Here is an 18,426-nt window from a genome sequence, read left to right on the forward strand (position 1 = left end):
AACATATATAGCACATTATTTTAGTAGTGTTTACTGCATATGTTGTTTGCTTTTTTGTCAAAGGCAATAATTAAACACCTTACTGGACTGTATGATAGTTATATGCAGTTCCAGTAAAAAGTATGGCTTCACTGAGATATGTCACTGAGTAGTGGATCATCTGTTTCCTTGAACAAATTAAATTCACACAACAATATTCAGTGACAGTTATGGCCTGTCCTGTAGAGTTAAGACTTGCAGTATGGCAGTTACTATATTCAACAGGAAATTGAAATAGTAGCTCTTTGAGTGTGCCAGTTACCTGTACAACTACAACTTATAGACATTATAAGACACTTTGTTGTCATGATTAGTATATTATGTCATTGATGAGTATAAGTGTTGTCTGTCTGCAATAAATGTATTAATGTATTTCTGTAATTTGTCAACACTGAGCAATTAAGAAGCAAACAATGTGTGGTATATTTGTCATGATGCTGTCAGTATAAAGTAAAAGTGTAAGCAAATGCCAAAGTAAGTATAAGTGTAAAGTAAATTCCCAATATGTTATGAAGGGAGTAATAAGTTTACCGGCAATCCCACTAGCTATAGCCGGGGACCTGTGAGAAAAGTTGTTAATCAGAACATACTTTGACATTAAAATGCAGAAAAAATCAGTGACTTGTTTAGACAGCAACATGTAGTCTAGGGACATACATGTTCCAAAGAAGCCACAACAGCTGGCCTTTTAAGAACTAGTACTTATGTTTTGTTTCTGATATGCAAGTGACATTTGCTGTGCTGTGAAATGATAGCTGCTTTCTTAGCATCAACTTATGTGTGCACATGATTGATAACAGCAATAATAAAATTAGAGGCAGTGGGGTAAAAAGGGATGCGGGTGGGGATGAGAAACAATGCTTGACCTTACATTGACTTCTCACTAACAATAATAGCTAGGTGCTATGATTCCACTATAGGGAGCTGTGAGAAAGATTAAAGCATGTAAATCCTGTGGGGTCAATATTATAGCATTAAAACTGATGAAAATAATGAAGTTGGTAGTTCATTGTTCATAATTCATCCAACACAACCAAAAGTTCATGCCATAAGCTTTGTAGCCTACAATACAGACAGTCACTCAAGAAGTGAAACCCAAACAAATGGTGGTGACTAGCTATATTACTTCAGTTATGCTTCCATGTAAGTTCCACTGAATTTACACCCTCAATAAGATATTTGAGGAGTAGCTGGTACTATCAATGCTGACACCTTCAGATGTTGTAGTGAGTGTACAACCAGCAACTGGATCATGTGACATCCGGCAAATGATCAGTCATAGCTACATCATTATACCATCAGGATGTTATATGTGGGTGGGAACATGTGATTGTCTATAATATAACACTCATATAGCTACATGTTAGGCTATGGGCATCTGCCAGAAGCTATAGACATAATAGGCTTGACATCCGGCTCATACGCAGATCCAAAAACACTGCACTGAGGTTTCAGCACTATAGGCCCGGCACTGCAATTACTTCTTTGATTTACTTGATTAGGGTTTTTATCATATAATTTGATGTCAACAATAAAAAAGTAGGAAACTGAATTCTCATCATTGGCCAAATAAGAGAAAACCAACAACAAAAGTAAGCATGTGGTAAGTCCTTGGTCAAGATGTGGCCACGAAAAGGACCATGTGCATACAGCCCAGTGTGTAGCTATAATTATAATTAACATTCAGTAGAAAAAGTTTTTTTTGTCCATTTTGTTGGAGCGCCACTCTGAGCAGTGCACGTGATCCTCAGTGACTCCAACTAACGCACACTGTTCCACGTGTATGTGATCTCGTTGTATCATGCACGCCCCGCAGGATCCGTACTCGTTTGCTCCAGTGAGTTACGTTTTATGTGTAGTGTATAACTTGATGAGGAGGCATTAAATGAAATTGTAATCAGGTGGGTTATGGACCGCCACCAGTTCAACAGTACCCGTACCCCATGGCGCCGTATGACATGGCTCAAGGTTATGGGATGCCGCCAGCACAATATGGAGTTATCCAAGGATTCCCAATGGCAGGTAGTGAACATTGTAATGGCTGGTACTGTAGGTAGCTGTAACGATGGTCAAAATCTTGACTGGCAAGGGGTAGTCACTACCAATAGTCCTGTAGAACCATCTGCGACTGGGATCAAAATAAAGCGATCAAGAGGTAAATTAGCACTGAATCAAGCGACCAAGACGTCCTATAAAGTGATTAAGCTAGCTCACAAACAAAATGAGAATTTACAAAAATATGTGCTAAATTATCAAGCAATCAAGGCTGTAAGGTGAAATCAAGTGATCAAGGTATATTTTTGTCAATCAAAAACCTTGATCCCGGTTGCAGATGGTTTTACAGGACTATTGGTAGTGACCACGCCTTGACCGGGTAAAATTTTCTGTTGACTTGTACTTTCAAGCTGTGCCTCGGGTGTTTCTATTGAACTTTACATGTAGTTGCACCTAACATTTTTTTCAAGTAATACATGATCTACAGCTGTTGATTGTGTCTGGCCCATCTTGATGGTTGGTTGGCCTATGGTAACAATGTTTTGTAGTGGCGTTGACTGAGTTTGACTGCAGATCAATGTACAGCAAGTGTCTGTGTGCCACTGCTTGTGTGATAATTATTTGTTGTTAGGTATGCCTCCAGCACCCCCTCCTGGAGAGGATAATCCTGACCTATACATTCCTGATATTGTCAAACAATTCATCACTCACTTTTATAATCAAGTGACGGAGAAGGTGTGTATGTCTGTGTGTACGTCATGCTGAGTAGTTGTATGTCAGTAGTGTACATAGATTAGTAAATGTATTTTGTAAGCTGCATGGAACCTTTACTGATGATGCATGTTTTGTTTTTAATTTCAGAATATGGATGAGATTTTGAAACTGTATGAAAACGAGTAAGTGTGGCCATATTGTAACATTTTAAAATCTATTGTCTTCCTTTTATTTGTGATTGTGCAGGTTCAGGAGACTGTCTGAACGATGGTTTACAGAATTTCCTTGGCCTGAGGCAGAAAGAATTGCTCAGTTTGTCAACAATGGTGAGATGGTTGTGTGAAGTAACACGTACTCGCACATTGCACACACACACACACACACACACACACACACACACACACACACACACACACACACTCACACACACACACACACACACACACACACACACACACACACACACACACACACACACACACACACACACACACACTCACACGCACACACACACACACACACACACGCACACACACATAGTGCTCCACCGATACAGAAAAATATCTACCAATCCAATACCAACCAATGAATTTCACCAATACAGATACTGATAATCGTTTTATGTTTGCTTGTATTGCATTATACCGGTTGTATTTATTTATGCTATAGTATGTTCATGTTGAGCTGAATCCTGAAAAATGGCTAAAAATTAAAAGTGGATTTTTTCTCAACAGAGTTAACATTTCAGCCAACCAGATGATTATTGGTAACAGCAAAGGTGTCAACAACAGACACGTACAGTTTGGCTCCATTACAAGTTTGGGAAAGGGCTGTAATGGACACTGTATTTATATGGCTTCCCCATAGGAAATGTATTGTGAAAATTTTGATTGGCCATAAATGTTATGTCAAACATTTGAACAAAAAGATTTTGAAATATTTTTAGCGGGTCAAGCAGTACTACAAATGAGCCAAATTTCAGGATCGTGTGTAATTGCATCCATGAGTTATTAAATGTTTTTGAGGGTTCAGCTCAACGTGAACATACTATAGCATGAAAAAGGTTGAGATACTTAAATAGAACATCACTAACAGACATAAAATATCTCACAATCACATGTAACCTGGGTAGGTAGGTATTTACCTTGTTATAAAAAAAATGTGACAATTAAAGTTGCAGTTACTCAATGTTTAACAAAGCAAATCCTGCACCTTTTTATGCTAGAATGATGCTCAATGAGATTTCCAGCCTGTTATTCCTCTTGTTTTGCTAGCATAGCATTTTTGATGATGACAATTAATTGGTACAAGTGGTCAGTATCGGAATAGTTTAAATAATAGTTAGATGTCAAGAACCAGGGTTCTACGGGATTTAGAAAACTTGAAGGCCCTGGGCTGTAGCACCCGAGAGCAGCAAGGGCGCTACTAAGGGCCTGAGGGTTTTCTAAATCCCATAGAACCCAGTGGTTCTTAAGGGTGCTCGCTGATATTTGAAGCCGTTTAAGTGCCAGCCCAGAAACCACATGCGGCTATTACATCATAATTGGCATTACTACGCATACTTGTAGTATCCGTGTTAAGTGGACATGTTTTGCACCAGAGAACACGAGGAAGAATAGCTCGAAGAATAGCATGTTATTTCGCTTTAGAATCGTCACTGAAGTGTTAGCAAATGATTGTCTGATGGATCAACAGTTATGAATTAATTTAAAAGTAAGTGTTATTTAAGGCAACAAGTGTGAACGCACTTTTCGCTTGTAGGCAAGTTCGTGCCTTGTTTTCTCGAGTGATAGGGTATGCTGGTAGTTAGTATTGTAATTGTAAGCTGCTTATGTAGGGGACAATGTTACCAGCTGGAATCACAAGGCGTTACAAGCTGATGATGATGGCGTGCCTAGCGTAACCTATCCAAGAGCGACTTGTAGACTCCAGGCGGAGCAAGAAGCTGTTCCTGTGTGTGAAGAAGAGAAAACAGAGCTTTTTGTGTTTAGAACAGCGTTTATGACATGTTATTTTGAAAAGTTGGTGATTGCGGTCAATAGGAATTTGTGTGGTTATTGTATCAATAATGTTGGGCGCACGCAATCTTTACACATGTTTACTAAAAATAAAACTAGTTTTTGAGTGATACCCGTGAAGGCTTCAAAGTTTGTAGGGAGATTCGCTGAAATTCTCCAGAGGTCTATGTTTAGATTTTGTCCGTAGCGTTATGGCTTCATGAGTTACGGCACCGAGAACATGAGGTTTTGAATGGTGTAGCACACTTTTAGTACTAACTTAAGTTCTATGTACGCTGTGTACTAATACTAAACATAGAGTTGTGAGTTATAAGCTGAAGTTTGTTCAACGTGGTTTCCAGTGCGCTACTGCGAAAAATGGAGGACTAGTTTCGATTTAAGCGCTTCATAAAGAACTACGCATAGTTATAAAATGGTATAGGCTAGAAGAATTCTGTTTGGTTTGTGTTGAAGAGAAAGAGAAGCACTTCCAACGCAAGTAGCATATGGATTCATTTTATACATTATGTGAGTATTAGCAACAATACAAAAAATGCATGTTGTATGGCTTCAAATAGCCGCGAGCACCCTTAACCTCTAACTTATTGTACCTTAAGTTGACAGCTGCTTGTAAATGAGAAATGTATCGCTAATTACTAGAAACAAGCCCTCTACACCTCCCTACATGGCAGGACCTCAAATGCCCATGTTACAAGCATGTGCTGTGTTTCAAAGTACTGAACTACAACTACATTATTGCTGTTGTTGTGCCTTGACAGCTGCTTGTAAACAAGAAAATTAGTGTTGATTTGTACAAACAAGCCCATAACACCTCCCTCTAATTCAGTATGGCTGTTACTAGCCATTTAAACTCCAGTGTGTTGCCAATGTTACAGGTACATAATTTGTGTTTCGTATATCGTGTTTAGTATCACCTCAGAGCATGGTCTCTATTGGACATGAGCGTGGCTCTACGGGATTTAGAGACCACATTTTCAGCCAATCAAATTTCAGTATCAAACTTGTTGTAGTCTAATTACCAATATCGATACCAAAGTGGCAATGTTGACACCAAAATGGCAATGTCGACACCAAAATGGCAATGTCAGTTCTGATTTGATTGTTGGTGGAACACTGCCACACAGACACTGATGGATGGTGTTTTGTTTACAGATGAGTTTTTCCTCATCCTCTACAAAGAGTTGTATTTCCGTCACATTTACGCTCACCATCAGGTAACTATGAACTGCTATTGTACTGAGGTGTGATGTTTCTTATTACAGCCCACCATTGATAACAGATTTGACTCCTACTACAACTACTGTGACCTGTTTGAGAAAATATTGAGTGAGTTGATGTGACGGATTGTGTGTGCTATGTGTATAATGTTTTGGAATGAGTTATCATATGTGATGATGCACACACACACTGGCTGCAGGTAGTGACAAGCCCCTCCCATATGAACTACCCAATCAATGGCTCTGGGATATCATTGATGAATTCCTCTACCAAGTACTGAACAGTGTAATAATATTATCATCTCATCTCATGTATTGTCTAGTTCCAGTCATTTATACAGTTCAGGAGCAAGTTAAAGTCAAGGACAACTGAAGAAATTGAGACACTTAAGGCCAACCCAAAGGTACTGGCACACATTCTACCCTCGGAGATGTTTGTTAAACTTTTAACCAATAGGTGTGGAGTATTCACAGTGTACTGAACGTGTTGTATTCTCTAGTGAAAGTATCTAGGATTAATGAACAGGTGATTATTATAATAATAAGCACCACTTGGGGATAAGCACCTCTCAGATAGTAGACATATGTGTTTATTTTGGGAGAAACTTCTGATTTTGACAGGGTATTCAGTAGGCGGATCTAAAAATTTTCAGAGAGGGTTTCAGGTTCATGAAGTTTTCAATAACTGTGATCCTGGACTGTCCAGCTGGGCTGAATGATAGCTCATAATCATAGCTACATAGATCTATGGCATAAACTACCTGTAGCTAGCAATGATCAGTAAAAATCACTCCACAACATTATTTCACAGTTGAATCTTGCCACTCCAAGTTTTGAAGCAAATCAACACTTATACTCGTTAAAACTACAGTTATTTTTAGAGGCGCTTAACACATTTAAACTCCGTAACGACATTTTCAGTGATTTCAAAGGCAAAAGTATGAGGTTTGGCCAGTAGAAAAGAGTCCCAATGTAATGCACTATGTATAACTCCTGGTGATTTTATCACCCACATAATCCATAAATAAATTTGGGGTGTGTGCACTATTTTCAGAGGGGGTTTCTGCTGAAACCATTGCAACCCCACTGTATCTGCCACTGGTGTTTCTGGTTATCTTATAAGATATCTTCATGCTAAAAGGTGTTCTACTGTTTTGTTATAATTTGCCAGAGTAAACAAAATAAACACAGCCACATCACCATAATGAACACTATGTAGTTACACCTCAGTGACTTCTTCAACATTTCCTTTTCAGCTTGAGGTGTTTCAAAAGGGGATGGATCCATCTGAAGTGGCAGGAGATTTTGGCCACCACTCACTCTACAAGAACCTTGGCTACTTCAGTCTCATCGGTCTGTTACGTCTCCACACTCAACTGGGGGACTATCACAATGCTCTTGACTCTGTAAAGAATGTCACCATTAGTAAGAAGGTGAGTATACTGTTGTGTGTGTGTGTGTGTTGTGTGTGTTTCTGTCCGTGTGTCTCTGTGTGCACACGCGATCCTGTGTGTTCTGTACATGTCCGTGTATTTGTTCACATCTTCACATCCAAGTCAAGGACAATGGAAAATGTTTATATTACAAAATAATGTATAGACGCTATTATTGTAGGATACATTAACATGTGTATACAATAAGGTAGTATAGTACATGTTAGTGTGTGTATACAAAGTGTACAATGATAATAGTAACTGATCCACACTACACACTCCAGTATAGCTACTGGTGTATAACTAACTGATAGTACATTGTGTGAGTATTGTGTATTAAACATTACAATTGAGTGGCCTGATCTTTATCTCAGAGAACGTGATAGCATACCACCTGCCACTAAGGAGAACTCCATTACGTAGATTATATTTACGGTTGGGGTTTACATGATGACAGTTACTATACCACCATCCCCCAGTTGGGTTGTTAGCACCATAATTATCTACTGCACAATTCCTAGACCATATATCATTATCTTTGTCTTTAGTGGTGAAGTACATTCCATTATGAACTGCCATTGGGTCAGGACTGGTCCCCATGAAATCCTCCAACAGTTAGTTTGTACTTGTCTTTAGCTGATGCAACTTTAAACTGTTTATAATGGAGGAAGACTTTAGTACCATCATCTAACATGAGGTCCATTCTCATTTCCCAACCACCTTGACCAGTGAGACAATGGAGGGCTCTCAATCCATACCAAAATTCTCCAGTCAATTCACCAAATCCATCTTCATACTCAACCCAGGTCCTGTTAAAGTCAACAGATCCATCTTGTCTCCTCTGTACCACTAACCATCCTCCTCCTCCATTGATAGTGTCACAATAAGCCTCAGCTCTCACATCATCATTCCCACAAAAATTAGAAAGGACATATAACCCGGGTGGATTGGAATTTCTAGAGAATGTGAAAGCAAAACGACCATAGCCTAGTTTACAGCAGTTGGTGATTTGATATAGATTGCCTTCATTCTGATTGATGACTAGAGAGTGGTACTATCCCAAGTAGTATTGTAGTAATAGTAGTAGTCATTGTAGAGCTACTAATGAACTAGTGATCACCTCACAATTTTGCAATGCACTAGCAAGGTTCTACTGCATCTCAAGGAAAAGTGACTTTGTTATCTGCTTCTGCCTCAAAGTTTCTAGCCCATTCCACCTGCTTGTAAGCAATTTCCTGTGTGCTCAATTGAACACAGTGTAAGAGTGTGTGTAATTTATAGGTGGAGGGTAATTCCCTGGGGAATATGTACACACAGGATGTGGTAGTGCATTTATGAAATGGTTTACATTCCACTGAACTATGTATGTACATAGGAAGTGGCAAAGGAGACCAGAGAACACGGGGTTGGTCACGTGATCCCACTACCCTTAGAACCTTAATTAGCATGTAGACTCTTTAGCATATAGTCTGTACTTGCAATTCATCCAGTCAGGTACAATAGTGAGTAGTGTGTCCAACAGCCAATTGAGGTGTGTGACAGATGACTAACTATTGTACGTTAATACTGTGTAGTAGCCTAGTAGGTGTCATTAGTACCACTGGGTGTCATTACTTTTTGCATTGTATGCAATTTGCAGTGAGTAGTTTTCTTTATGGGTCTAATGTTAATCATTATCACCTGTGTGCATGAGCTATAGCTTGAGCCAAAATTTGTGTATTATTATCCAAATGCTTGTTGATGCATTGACCACAGTGCAGTTGTGAACATGCATCTTAAACATTGGTGTTAACTGCCACTAACTGTCTAAGAAGTGTACTCAAATTGCATATGTGCAAAAGTTAACTTACTGTACCATTTACTAATTCATTTGACAAGCCTGTACATATTGAATGCAAAATATAAAATAGTTATGTAAGTGCATTTCACTCCATATTCAAGTGTATGATATACCGTGAATGTACTATACTGGAGCTACATATATGGCTATTTTGTTTTCAGCCCACATATAATTAGGTTTGGTGAGCACCCCTTCTAATATTGATAAGTACACCATAAAGAAATTGTGTACCAAAAATGGTGCTTTTATCCACCCCGTAACAACAATTTTGCTAAGCTACCCTACTAAACATTGTTATGGATAACATACCCTTAAATTTGTTCTTTACACAGGGTGCACCCACTGGCAGCTGGCATGGCGACTTGAGACCTAATGTGCCAGCTGACAACACTTTCAAAAACAAATGAACAGTAGTTTGTTCGTCTAACGTTGTGTTTATACTGCACTTCTAATCTGGGAATTCGATATGCTTCGATGCACTTTGAATCAATATTCACCATTTACATGTGCCATTACACTACACAATGAAGTAGATCGGATTATAGTGAAACCCACAATCATTCTTTTTTGGTGTTTCAGTTCAAGTGGTAGCTAGATATGCCATCGTATATGCAACAGCTGTACTATGAGTTTTTGTCAACCAGATGAATCTTTAACAATCGCTGCAGATAAGGCAACGTCGTAATACCAGACAGAAAGCTACTTTCCTGTTGTTTTTTTGCCATGATGATTCAAACCGCTGTTTACTTCCTCTTTGGAAAGCGTAGCAGGAGTGTACGGATGTTTCTGAGATCATCAAAGTAGATGGGATATTCCTCAGTGTGCAGGTTATGTCGATGGAATGATAATACCACCACACAGACTATTACAACCGTAAAGGTTGGTATTCGATTATCACACAAGCTGTTGTTGACTATAATGGACTGTTTAGAGATCTCTGCATTGGGTGGCCAGAAATGTCCGTGATGCACATGTGTTTTCCAACTCTACACTGTATTACAAAGTAAATAGCAGTGAATTACTTCAAAGTGATGTATTACATGTTAGAGGAGGAACTATTCCAATATATCTAATAGGAGATTCTGCATATCCCTTATTGTCCTGGCTTATAAAGCCTTTTCCAACATTGTTCACCATTGTCACAGCAGCAAAAGAATTATAATTATCGAATTTCGAGAGGACGAGTTGTAGTTGAGATGGCCTTTGGAAGGTTGAAGGCTAGATGGAGAAGGTTAAGTAACAAAATTGATATGTTTGTTGGAAATGTACCAAACATCATCCTTGCTTACATCTGTGTAGTTCATGGTGACGTCTTTAGCGATGAGTGGCTGGAAGACTTGGATTTGACTCAACCTGATGCTACGGATGGTGGTACAGTGAGAGATTTACTAGTTAATTACCATTAGCTTTTAATTACATCTTTCAATGTATACTACAAACGTATACATTACCTATACCATGTACACACACAAATCACTTTATAAAGATCATGGTGCTGTTGACACACATCAGTAGTCATCTGTGGGACCATAGTACATTCCAGCAGATGGAGGTGATGAACCATATACGTGACCATATTGAGGGTAAAATCCCATTCCACTTCATAACATTTGTACCATGTGTAGCTGGAATTCATGTTCTTCCCTTCTCTGCTGCTCTTCAAACTTCAGCCTTTTCACCTCAAGTTCAGTAAACATTCTGTCGCTATCTTTCAACCCATCTGTCATAACTGTCATCACTTTCATTGCTTTTGTCATAACATCTTCTAACACTTCACCTTCTCTTCCTTTTCTTTCCTTCTTTTCCTTTTCTTTCCTTTATACCTGCCCTGTCATTTTTCACAATATCTTCTGTGTCATCTCTTACAGAATCGCTACTATACATCACTTCGTCCCGAGAGGTGCCTTTTGGCATACCGCAGTACGTACAATGCATTCTTCATGGACTTACCAGTGTCCTCCTTTGTGTCCCATTCATCTTTGCTGACAGTGAAAGGTGTCGATTTGGCGGTAGCACATGATGGCTTCCCTTCGAAACGGAAATCATCCGTATTTTTTCATAGTGTCTATTTTGATTGCAGAGGTGCTTTTCGAACAGTTCTTGATTTGTACTGCTGTGTAACGGGTTGAACATAGCCAACAGCGAAGCGCAATGGATACTTCACTTTTCAGCCGATAATTAATATGATTGGGGCGCACGGCATGATTTCTTTTGGTATATGTGTGAATTGCAGAGATGCTTTACGAACAGTTCTTGATTCAAAATGCTGTGCAATGGGTCAGGGCCAGAGCCCATGGTCCAGCCAATCACTTTTCAGCTACTTGATTTTAGTGAAAATATCAAAATATTCTAATAGAGCAGTCATCAAAATATACTCTAATAGAACAGTCATCGTGATACTCTAATAAAACATTCAGTATAAAATATTACTTATCATCTAAGCCATTACATCTGTGTTAACTGTCTTAAAATTACCCAGTGAGTCATCTGCATGGCACACTGCATTGAGCTAATTGATCATGCATGTCATGCATTAGCATGTAGTTACAATCTAGAACTAAACTTTCACGTTGAGAAATTTTTGTATACATCATGAAAATAAAAGTAGCTACTAGTTATAATAGTCAGATATGAACCTCAATTAATTGGTAATATAGCACAAAATTACCATTGATGTTAACAAAACGAAGAGACTTTGCGTGTAAAATAGCCTCCAGGTGCCATTTCAGAGCACCTATTTTCAAAAGCTTTCCTGGGGAAGCATGCCCCCTGACCCCTCTAGCTTAGCATGCTGTGTGTGCTTATAGCACATGCAGTTAAGTAACACACCAAAGCAGATAATCTCTGATTTACAGATCATATTAGATCAATAAAAACTGAGTAGTGTGCATGACTATGACCTTCATTGCAGTCCATGTCTGCCCGGACCACTGTGCTCTGGCCCTGCAATGGGTTGAACATAGCTGATAATGAAGCATAATGGATAGTTCACTTTTCAGACGATAAGGGGCTGGGGTGCGCTGTGCCATTTCAGATGCGGTTTGCATGGGTTTAATAAAATTATTTACAAAAAAAGTTAACAAACAAGTATACGAAAAAATTTGGAATTTTCAACTAGAGTAGGGACCATAGCACATCGATAAAAAGTACTGAAACAAGTTGGAATAGTCCATGATATTAAATCACAGTAAAACAATAAGAAGTGTTATTATATCCCTACTGTGCTCAAGATACCATGCACAGTAGGGACATAACACTTCTTATTGTTTTACTGTGATTTAATATCATGAACTACTCCAACTTGTTTCAGTACTTTTTATCGATGTGCTATGGTCCCTACTCTAGTTGAAAATCAATTTTTTCGTGTGCTTGTAGCTAATTATAAGCAATAGAAATTAATATAAGGTGGTACTTAACTATAGTCAATCTTATATTTTCATGTATTTCATAATTCATTGATTGCCAGCTATTTATTGCTAAGGAATGTAACTCTAAAAACCCGCTTAAACAACACTCAGATAGTTTGTGAGTGGTGTTTTCCTAAGAAAAATCTCAGCAAAGCTTTGAGTCTTTTTTTCATTTTTGTTTGCATAAGAGGTACACGCCCCCCTCCCCTCCTTGACACTTGAAGGAATACACAATTTCTAATAGCCTACAAGATCTGTGCTGTTATTTTTCAGTCTTTCCATACCCGTACAACCTATTAGGAAAGTTCTTTATGCCATATTCAGAAATCGCTTTCACTCTTATTTCAAACTGGCACAAAGTAGGGTCTATGGAGTGCTCACACTGGTTGCTTTTAACAAACAACTGTCTTGCCGCACAAATACAGCTGTGGACGGACAGTGTCCATGCACTAAATGCATAAATGCATAAATATTCGTGTGGCCACCTTTATCATGTGTCTGAGTCTACATGGTGGGATGGGTACATAAAATGTGTTAGGATCAAAGTATGATTCTTTAGTGATTTGAGAATTCTTGACTACACCTAGTTATCGACTATTCAGTAGTTTCATGGACATACACTGCATCCCTTTATTGCCAGGTTGTTTACCTATCCTATAATTTTGTGGATAGTTGGACAGACAGGTAGGTGGCTCATTATAGACAGACAGGCGGATGGACAAATAGTGAAAGAATGTGTACAGATAGTTCCACAGCTGAGGTTTAAAATCTGTGTAGCACATTTCGGTGTATACTGTGTACAGTTTTTATTCAAGTGATTCAACCAGTGTACTGTGTTCATATCTCTACAGGTGTTAGCTAACACTCGTGTTCCAGCTAGTCAAATAGCACTCTACTACTATGTTGGCTTCTGTTACCTGATGATGAGGAGATACCAGGTGTGTGTGTGTTTGTTTGTCTGTGTGTTTGTTTGTCTGTCTGTAGTGATGGTGCAGTTGTATATGTGGACTTGCTCTATTACAATATTGTTTACTATTACCATATTGTGTTGATTCACAGCTGGTCTTGTATAAATTCCTGGCCCCGGTCCCATTTAGGTAATCAATTTGTGTGCAAACAATAATTACTGAGAAATGAGAGGCAATTCTTTCTTACCCAGCTACTAAACAAGTACAGTATTTATGCATTCCATTGGAATCAATTTCATAGTGATACCTCTATGGTACTGTATACAAACTATGACTACACTAAGCGCATGATTGACACACAGCATTTAGTTCTGTTAAAATATTCTCTACCTCCACCTGATCCTTCCTCCATGTTCCTCCACAGGACACCATCAGAGTATTCTCACACATTATAGTGTTCATACAAAGAGCCAAACAACATTTCCCACCAAAATCTTATCAGTATGACCAGGTGGGTGTGTTACTATGGTGATGTTGATCATGTGATCTCCTTGAACAGGTGGTGAAACAAAACGACCAAATGTTGATGATTTTGGCGATAGTGTTGACTTTGTGTCCCCAGGTGTGTGCGTGTGTGTGTGTGTGCATACATGCAGCATCAACCTGACTAATGAATTTGATGATTGGTTCCTTGAGCAAAAGTTTTACTTAATACAGTCTACCACATGTGGGTACCTGATGATATTGGGGATTCAAATGCCAACTGTCCATGTCTCATACAATGGGTTAGTGACTTCGGGTGACCTACAAGACATGGTGCAGCCTCCTGTCCTGCCCCCCAGGAGGATTTGCCACAGTGCCTGAGCAGTGCACAAGTGTTTTAGTGTTTCATTGAGTAGCCATGAGTATGGCAGCTGACAATGTGTAGTATGTATATTATGTTGTCCACCCCAGCATGTTGATGAATCAGTTAGTACTCAACTCAAACAAGAGAAACATGCTGAGAAGATAGCCAAACTCCAAAAAGGGTATGAAATATCTCCCACCTTACACCGTCCTCCATTTTCCTCCCCTTCACTCAGTGACAAGGTAACATATGCAGAGATCTTCAAGTGGGCTTGTCCCAAGTTCATATCACCAATCCCGCCAGTGTACGATGGTCTACCAGAGAATTACAACAAAGAGGCCACCCTCCAGCAGTGTGAGATATTTGTGTCAGAGATTGAACAGCAGTTAATGATACCCACCATTAAGAGGTGTGTGTAGTATGTGTGTAGTGTTGTACCATATTTAGTATGACCTTGTACTTACAGTAGTATGACTTCTCTTTCAAATCATAGTTATCTGAAGTTTTATACTACTATGCCAATGCAAAAGCTGGCAGCTTTCATGGATGAGGTACATATAAATGTGTGTACAGTATCCTGTTTATTTGGGATGAATATTCGTGAGGGAAATGGATGTCACACCCTTTAATTAGCTGTTTTTTTTTTAATTGCTTGTGCTCTCACGAGACGACATTGTGTTTGAGCAGTACCGTAAGTATAAGAAATAAACTAGAGTAGGAACAATAGTACCCCAATGAAAAGTACTGAACTAAGCTGGATTGCAGTACGTAATGTCCAATTAATAAGAAGTAAATATTCCTACTGTGCATAAATCTCCACAGCACAGTTGGGATATTGGGGTACTATTGTCCCTATCCCTTTATACTTTGTAAATATTACCACTCTACACTCATAAGTCTGACATTTACAGGGTGTGGACAGTCTTACTGAGCAACTTCTCTGCTTCAAGGTTGGTCATTCAATTGTATTCCATCATTTTTTCACATATTACAGCACAAGACTAAGTCCTTGGTGTGCACTACAAAGGGAATAAATCCTCTCAGTGGTGAGCTCCAATTAGCATCAGACCTTGACTTCTACATTGATGGGGTAAGTTCACTATAAAAATGGTTGAAATTGCTATTTGCTGGCCTTGTATCTGTTGGATACTACAAAAACATGTTTATGTATGTTTCAGCCAACATAATTCTTCCTTAGGACATGATACACACTGCAGACACTAAGGTGGCACGTCGCTATGGTGATTTCTTTATCCGCCAGATACAGAAGTTGGATGAGGTAAGCACTACTATGTTGTTATGTTATCGATCTGTCCAACATTTTAGATCCTAGCCCAAGGAAGAAGAAAGCCACCTCCATCAGGACATTAGTTTCTCTATTGTGTTGTGTATTGCAATGAAAATTGTATAATTATGTATTATTGTAGTATGTCTGGGTGCAGGGCTTTTTATTGCCCTAAGATGGCCAATCCAAGATCACTCAATTACCTTCAGTCAACACCTAATCATCAGTTCCCTTTGCCATGTAAATTGTTAGCTTCCCATCCCAACCCACATCAGCATTTTTTGTACAGTTGAGCTGACTGCAGCCATCCAGCACCTTCTAAAGTTGGTATGTACAGCAAGTCTAAGAAAATTGCATCTAGCTGAAAAAAAAATCTGTTTAGTGGAGGTTGAGAAACTTATGGCCTTTTAGATACTTACTCCATATACTACCTACTTCTGAATCGAGTGTTTGAAATAGAAGAATTTATGTTGGGCGTAAGTAATGAGATACCTGCACTACAATATTGCAGGGCTGGATGCTTGCCTGGCATATACAAATTTTAATAGATGCCAGCTGAGTAATATGCTGTGCAGCTGGAAGTTCATAAGGAATGAAACTCACAAAACTGTAGAATAAACTTTTCACTTTTGAATCTAGAAATTCATGTAAGTTTAGTCCCTCAATACTTTCTGGAATCTAAAAATCAGACAGAGACCCAGTGTGTACTCTACTGAACATATACTAGCAACATTCCTTTGTAAGCCTACATATTCTATATTGGTATATAGAACCACCAATTCATTTGTAACTGCATATGCTTAACTATTTGGCTCACCAGCCTCCCTACACAACACAGATACATAGACACAGTGATTTATTATATCATTGATGGAACATTGTGGTCGAATGTGTGTCAACACTTTCAGTAAAAAAATCCTAAGATCTTCCCTCCTGTGTGTTTTCTTCTGGCTTCTTCATGATCCATTATTCCACAAGATGTTGTTAGTACAATGAAACTGAATAGAAAGATGGACAATCACAAATGTATACCACAGCAAGATAGCCTACCCAAACTGTCTCGATGGTAACAGGTTGCTAGCCCACTGTTCCATCTCATCTAACTTGACATCAAATCTTGGGCTAATGACACCACACTACAAGAGTACATGACATAAGCTCTGTGGTTAAACACGACATACAACTAGTATTGGACACATGCAACTTAAGCTCAGACATTGGGAGTCAACCATGGTATAATCAACTTGTTGGTTAGCTAAGGACAGTGGGTTCTGCCAGCAAAGGCTAGCTCTGTCCACTAACCAGAAATAATACCGACACTTAGTCATCACAGCAAACTAGTGACACACCACACACATAGAGCAGGACAAAACCACATAAATTACCTTGTTTAATCTTCCATTTAGAAAAACTACAATCTTTCCAGCCCTGTGATCATCGATGATCTCGAATTCTCCAATGTACCCTAAAGAAAATGCATTGGCATTCTATCTAATGCACACCTCCATAGAGCAATGTCAGCACATTGCGAGTGCACTACAATACAAATACTAACCATGCTTCATCATCACGGTGAGAAACTTCACGATAACCTTCGAACTAGGCCGGAGCAGGACTTGCCTCTTGCCACGTTTCTCCGCATTGCAGATGGAAACCAGCGCATCATTTAAAACACTAATACGAACCATGCCTATGAAAAAAATTGCGTATATACTTCATTGGAACATACAAAAAAGAAGAAATAGCCTCCTACCCTACGATGCTAAAGGATTAAAAACTCACCTGTTTCACCTCATTCACATGCGCGCAGAGAAAGAACACGGCTTCCGTAGTTTTACGGTTTCGCCTACCATTTATTGTAGTGCGCGGTCAGCAACCTCATTCATTTTCCGCAGCAGCGAAGATGTCGTTTTGCGGGTGGGGTGGTGAAAAATACAAGGACCACTTCGAAAATGGTGAGTAGCTTTTGCGTGTAGACGTGGTAAAACTGTGGTGTAATTCCTGGCGTGATGAATTTTGACTTTCTTGAATCTCGTGTGAGAATGTATTCATACTCTGATCAGGAAATGTATCTGTGTTCAGTAGGGGTAGAAATTCAATTCAACACTGTTATTTCATGTGTGCACTGTTCTACAGTATTTTAAATGTGCTTGCAATATGTATGGGTTTGCATTCTAGTCGATGCAATGTAAGTGACGTTTTTTTGTTTTGTTTCTCTATTAACAGGAATGTACGTGTGTTCTCAGTGCGGAAACGAGTTGTTCGTGAGCACTTGCAAGTTCCAGCACAACAGCCCATGGCCAGCATTCTCACACACAGTTCGTCCCGACAGTGTTAGCAAATACGAAGAGAGTCCGATGGCATTGAAAGTGTCCTGCGGCAAATGTGGACAAGGATTAGGTCATGAGTTCTTGAATGACGGTCCCAAGCAGGGCGAATCACGCTTCTGAATATTCTCCTCCTCCCTGGCCTTTAAGGCCACAGGGAAGGAGGGAAATTAAACTTCTGCTGGTGCCAGTAGTTCTATAATAATGTGACGTTTATCAACTTTTATGTTAGCCATTTTATGAAGCTGTAAAGGCAAAGTTATCTTTAACATCTTTATGGTGGAACTTTGTATTGGTAGACAGACATGTTGAATATATAATTATATATTGCAATTAAATATTTATTTTCATGGAACATCATCAAACTTGAAGCATGCGGTACTTAATTGAGGCCAC

General features: G+C 39.0%; 2 protein-coding genes and 1 long non-coding RNA gene across 3 annotated transcripts; 2 read left to right on the top strand and 1 right to left on the bottom strand.

Annotated features, from left to right (window-relative positions):
* The first annotated feature begins 1,773 nt into the window (after positions 1 to 1,773).
* LOC136251259 (eukaryotic translation initiation factor 3 subunit L-like) lies at positions 1,774 to 15,847 on the top strand. The gene is made up of 21 exons (XM_066043684.1): positions 1,774 to 1,876; positions 1,941 to 2,061; positions 2,666 to 2,769; positions 2,896 to 2,930; positions 2,995 to 3,074; positions 5,919 to 5,980; positions 6,029 to 6,092; positions 6,184 to 6,257; positions 6,307 to 6,387; positions 6,441 to 6,509; positions 7,240 to 7,416; positions 13,515 to 13,601; positions 13,996 to 14,082; positions 14,131 to 14,193; positions 14,526 to 14,599; positions 14,654 to 14,827; positions 14,912 to 14,969; positions 15,330 to 15,368; positions 15,413 to 15,508; positions 15,617 to 15,697; positions 15,745 to 15,847. The coding sequence occupies exons 1-21, from the start codon at positions 1,841 to 1,843 to the stop codon at positions 15,787 to 15,789; spliced, it is 1,707 nt and encodes a 568-aa protein (XP_065899756.1). The 5' UTR covers positions 1,774 to 1,840; the 3' UTR covers positions 15,790 to 15,847.
* LOC136251260 (uncharacterized) lies at positions 4,223 to 4,876 on the top strand. The gene is made up of 2 exons (XR_010698989.1): positions 4,223 to 4,461; positions 4,586 to 4,876. It is a non-coding gene; the product is annotated as an uncharacterized lncRNA (long non-coding RNA).
* Positions 15,848 to 16,542: 695 nt separating the features above from the next.
* On the bottom strand, positions 16,543 to 17,629 carry LOC136251262 (small ribosomal subunit protein uS8). Its single transcript, XM_066043686.1, has 5 exons — positions 17,486 to 17,629; positions 17,259 to 17,393; positions 17,089 to 17,168; positions 16,754 to 16,839; positions 16,543 to 16,701 (listed from the first exon to the last, which is right to left on the bottom strand). Exons 2-5 carry the CDS (start codon positions 17,389 to 17,391, stop codon positions 16,608 to 16,610), a joined length of 393 nt encoding a protein of 130 aa, XP_065899758.1. The 5' UTR covers positions 17,392 to 17,393; positions 17,486 to 17,629; the 3' UTR covers positions 16,543 to 16,607.
* Positions 17,630 to 18,426: the final 797 nt, after the last annotated feature.

The sequence above is a fragment of the Dysidea avara genome, chromosome 3, assembly GCF_963678975.1.
Source record: "Dysidea avara chromosome 3, odDysAvar1.4, whole genome shotgun sequence".
NCBI lineage: Eukaryota > Metazoa > Porifera > Demospongiae > Dictyoceratida > Dysideidae > Dysidea > Dysidea avara.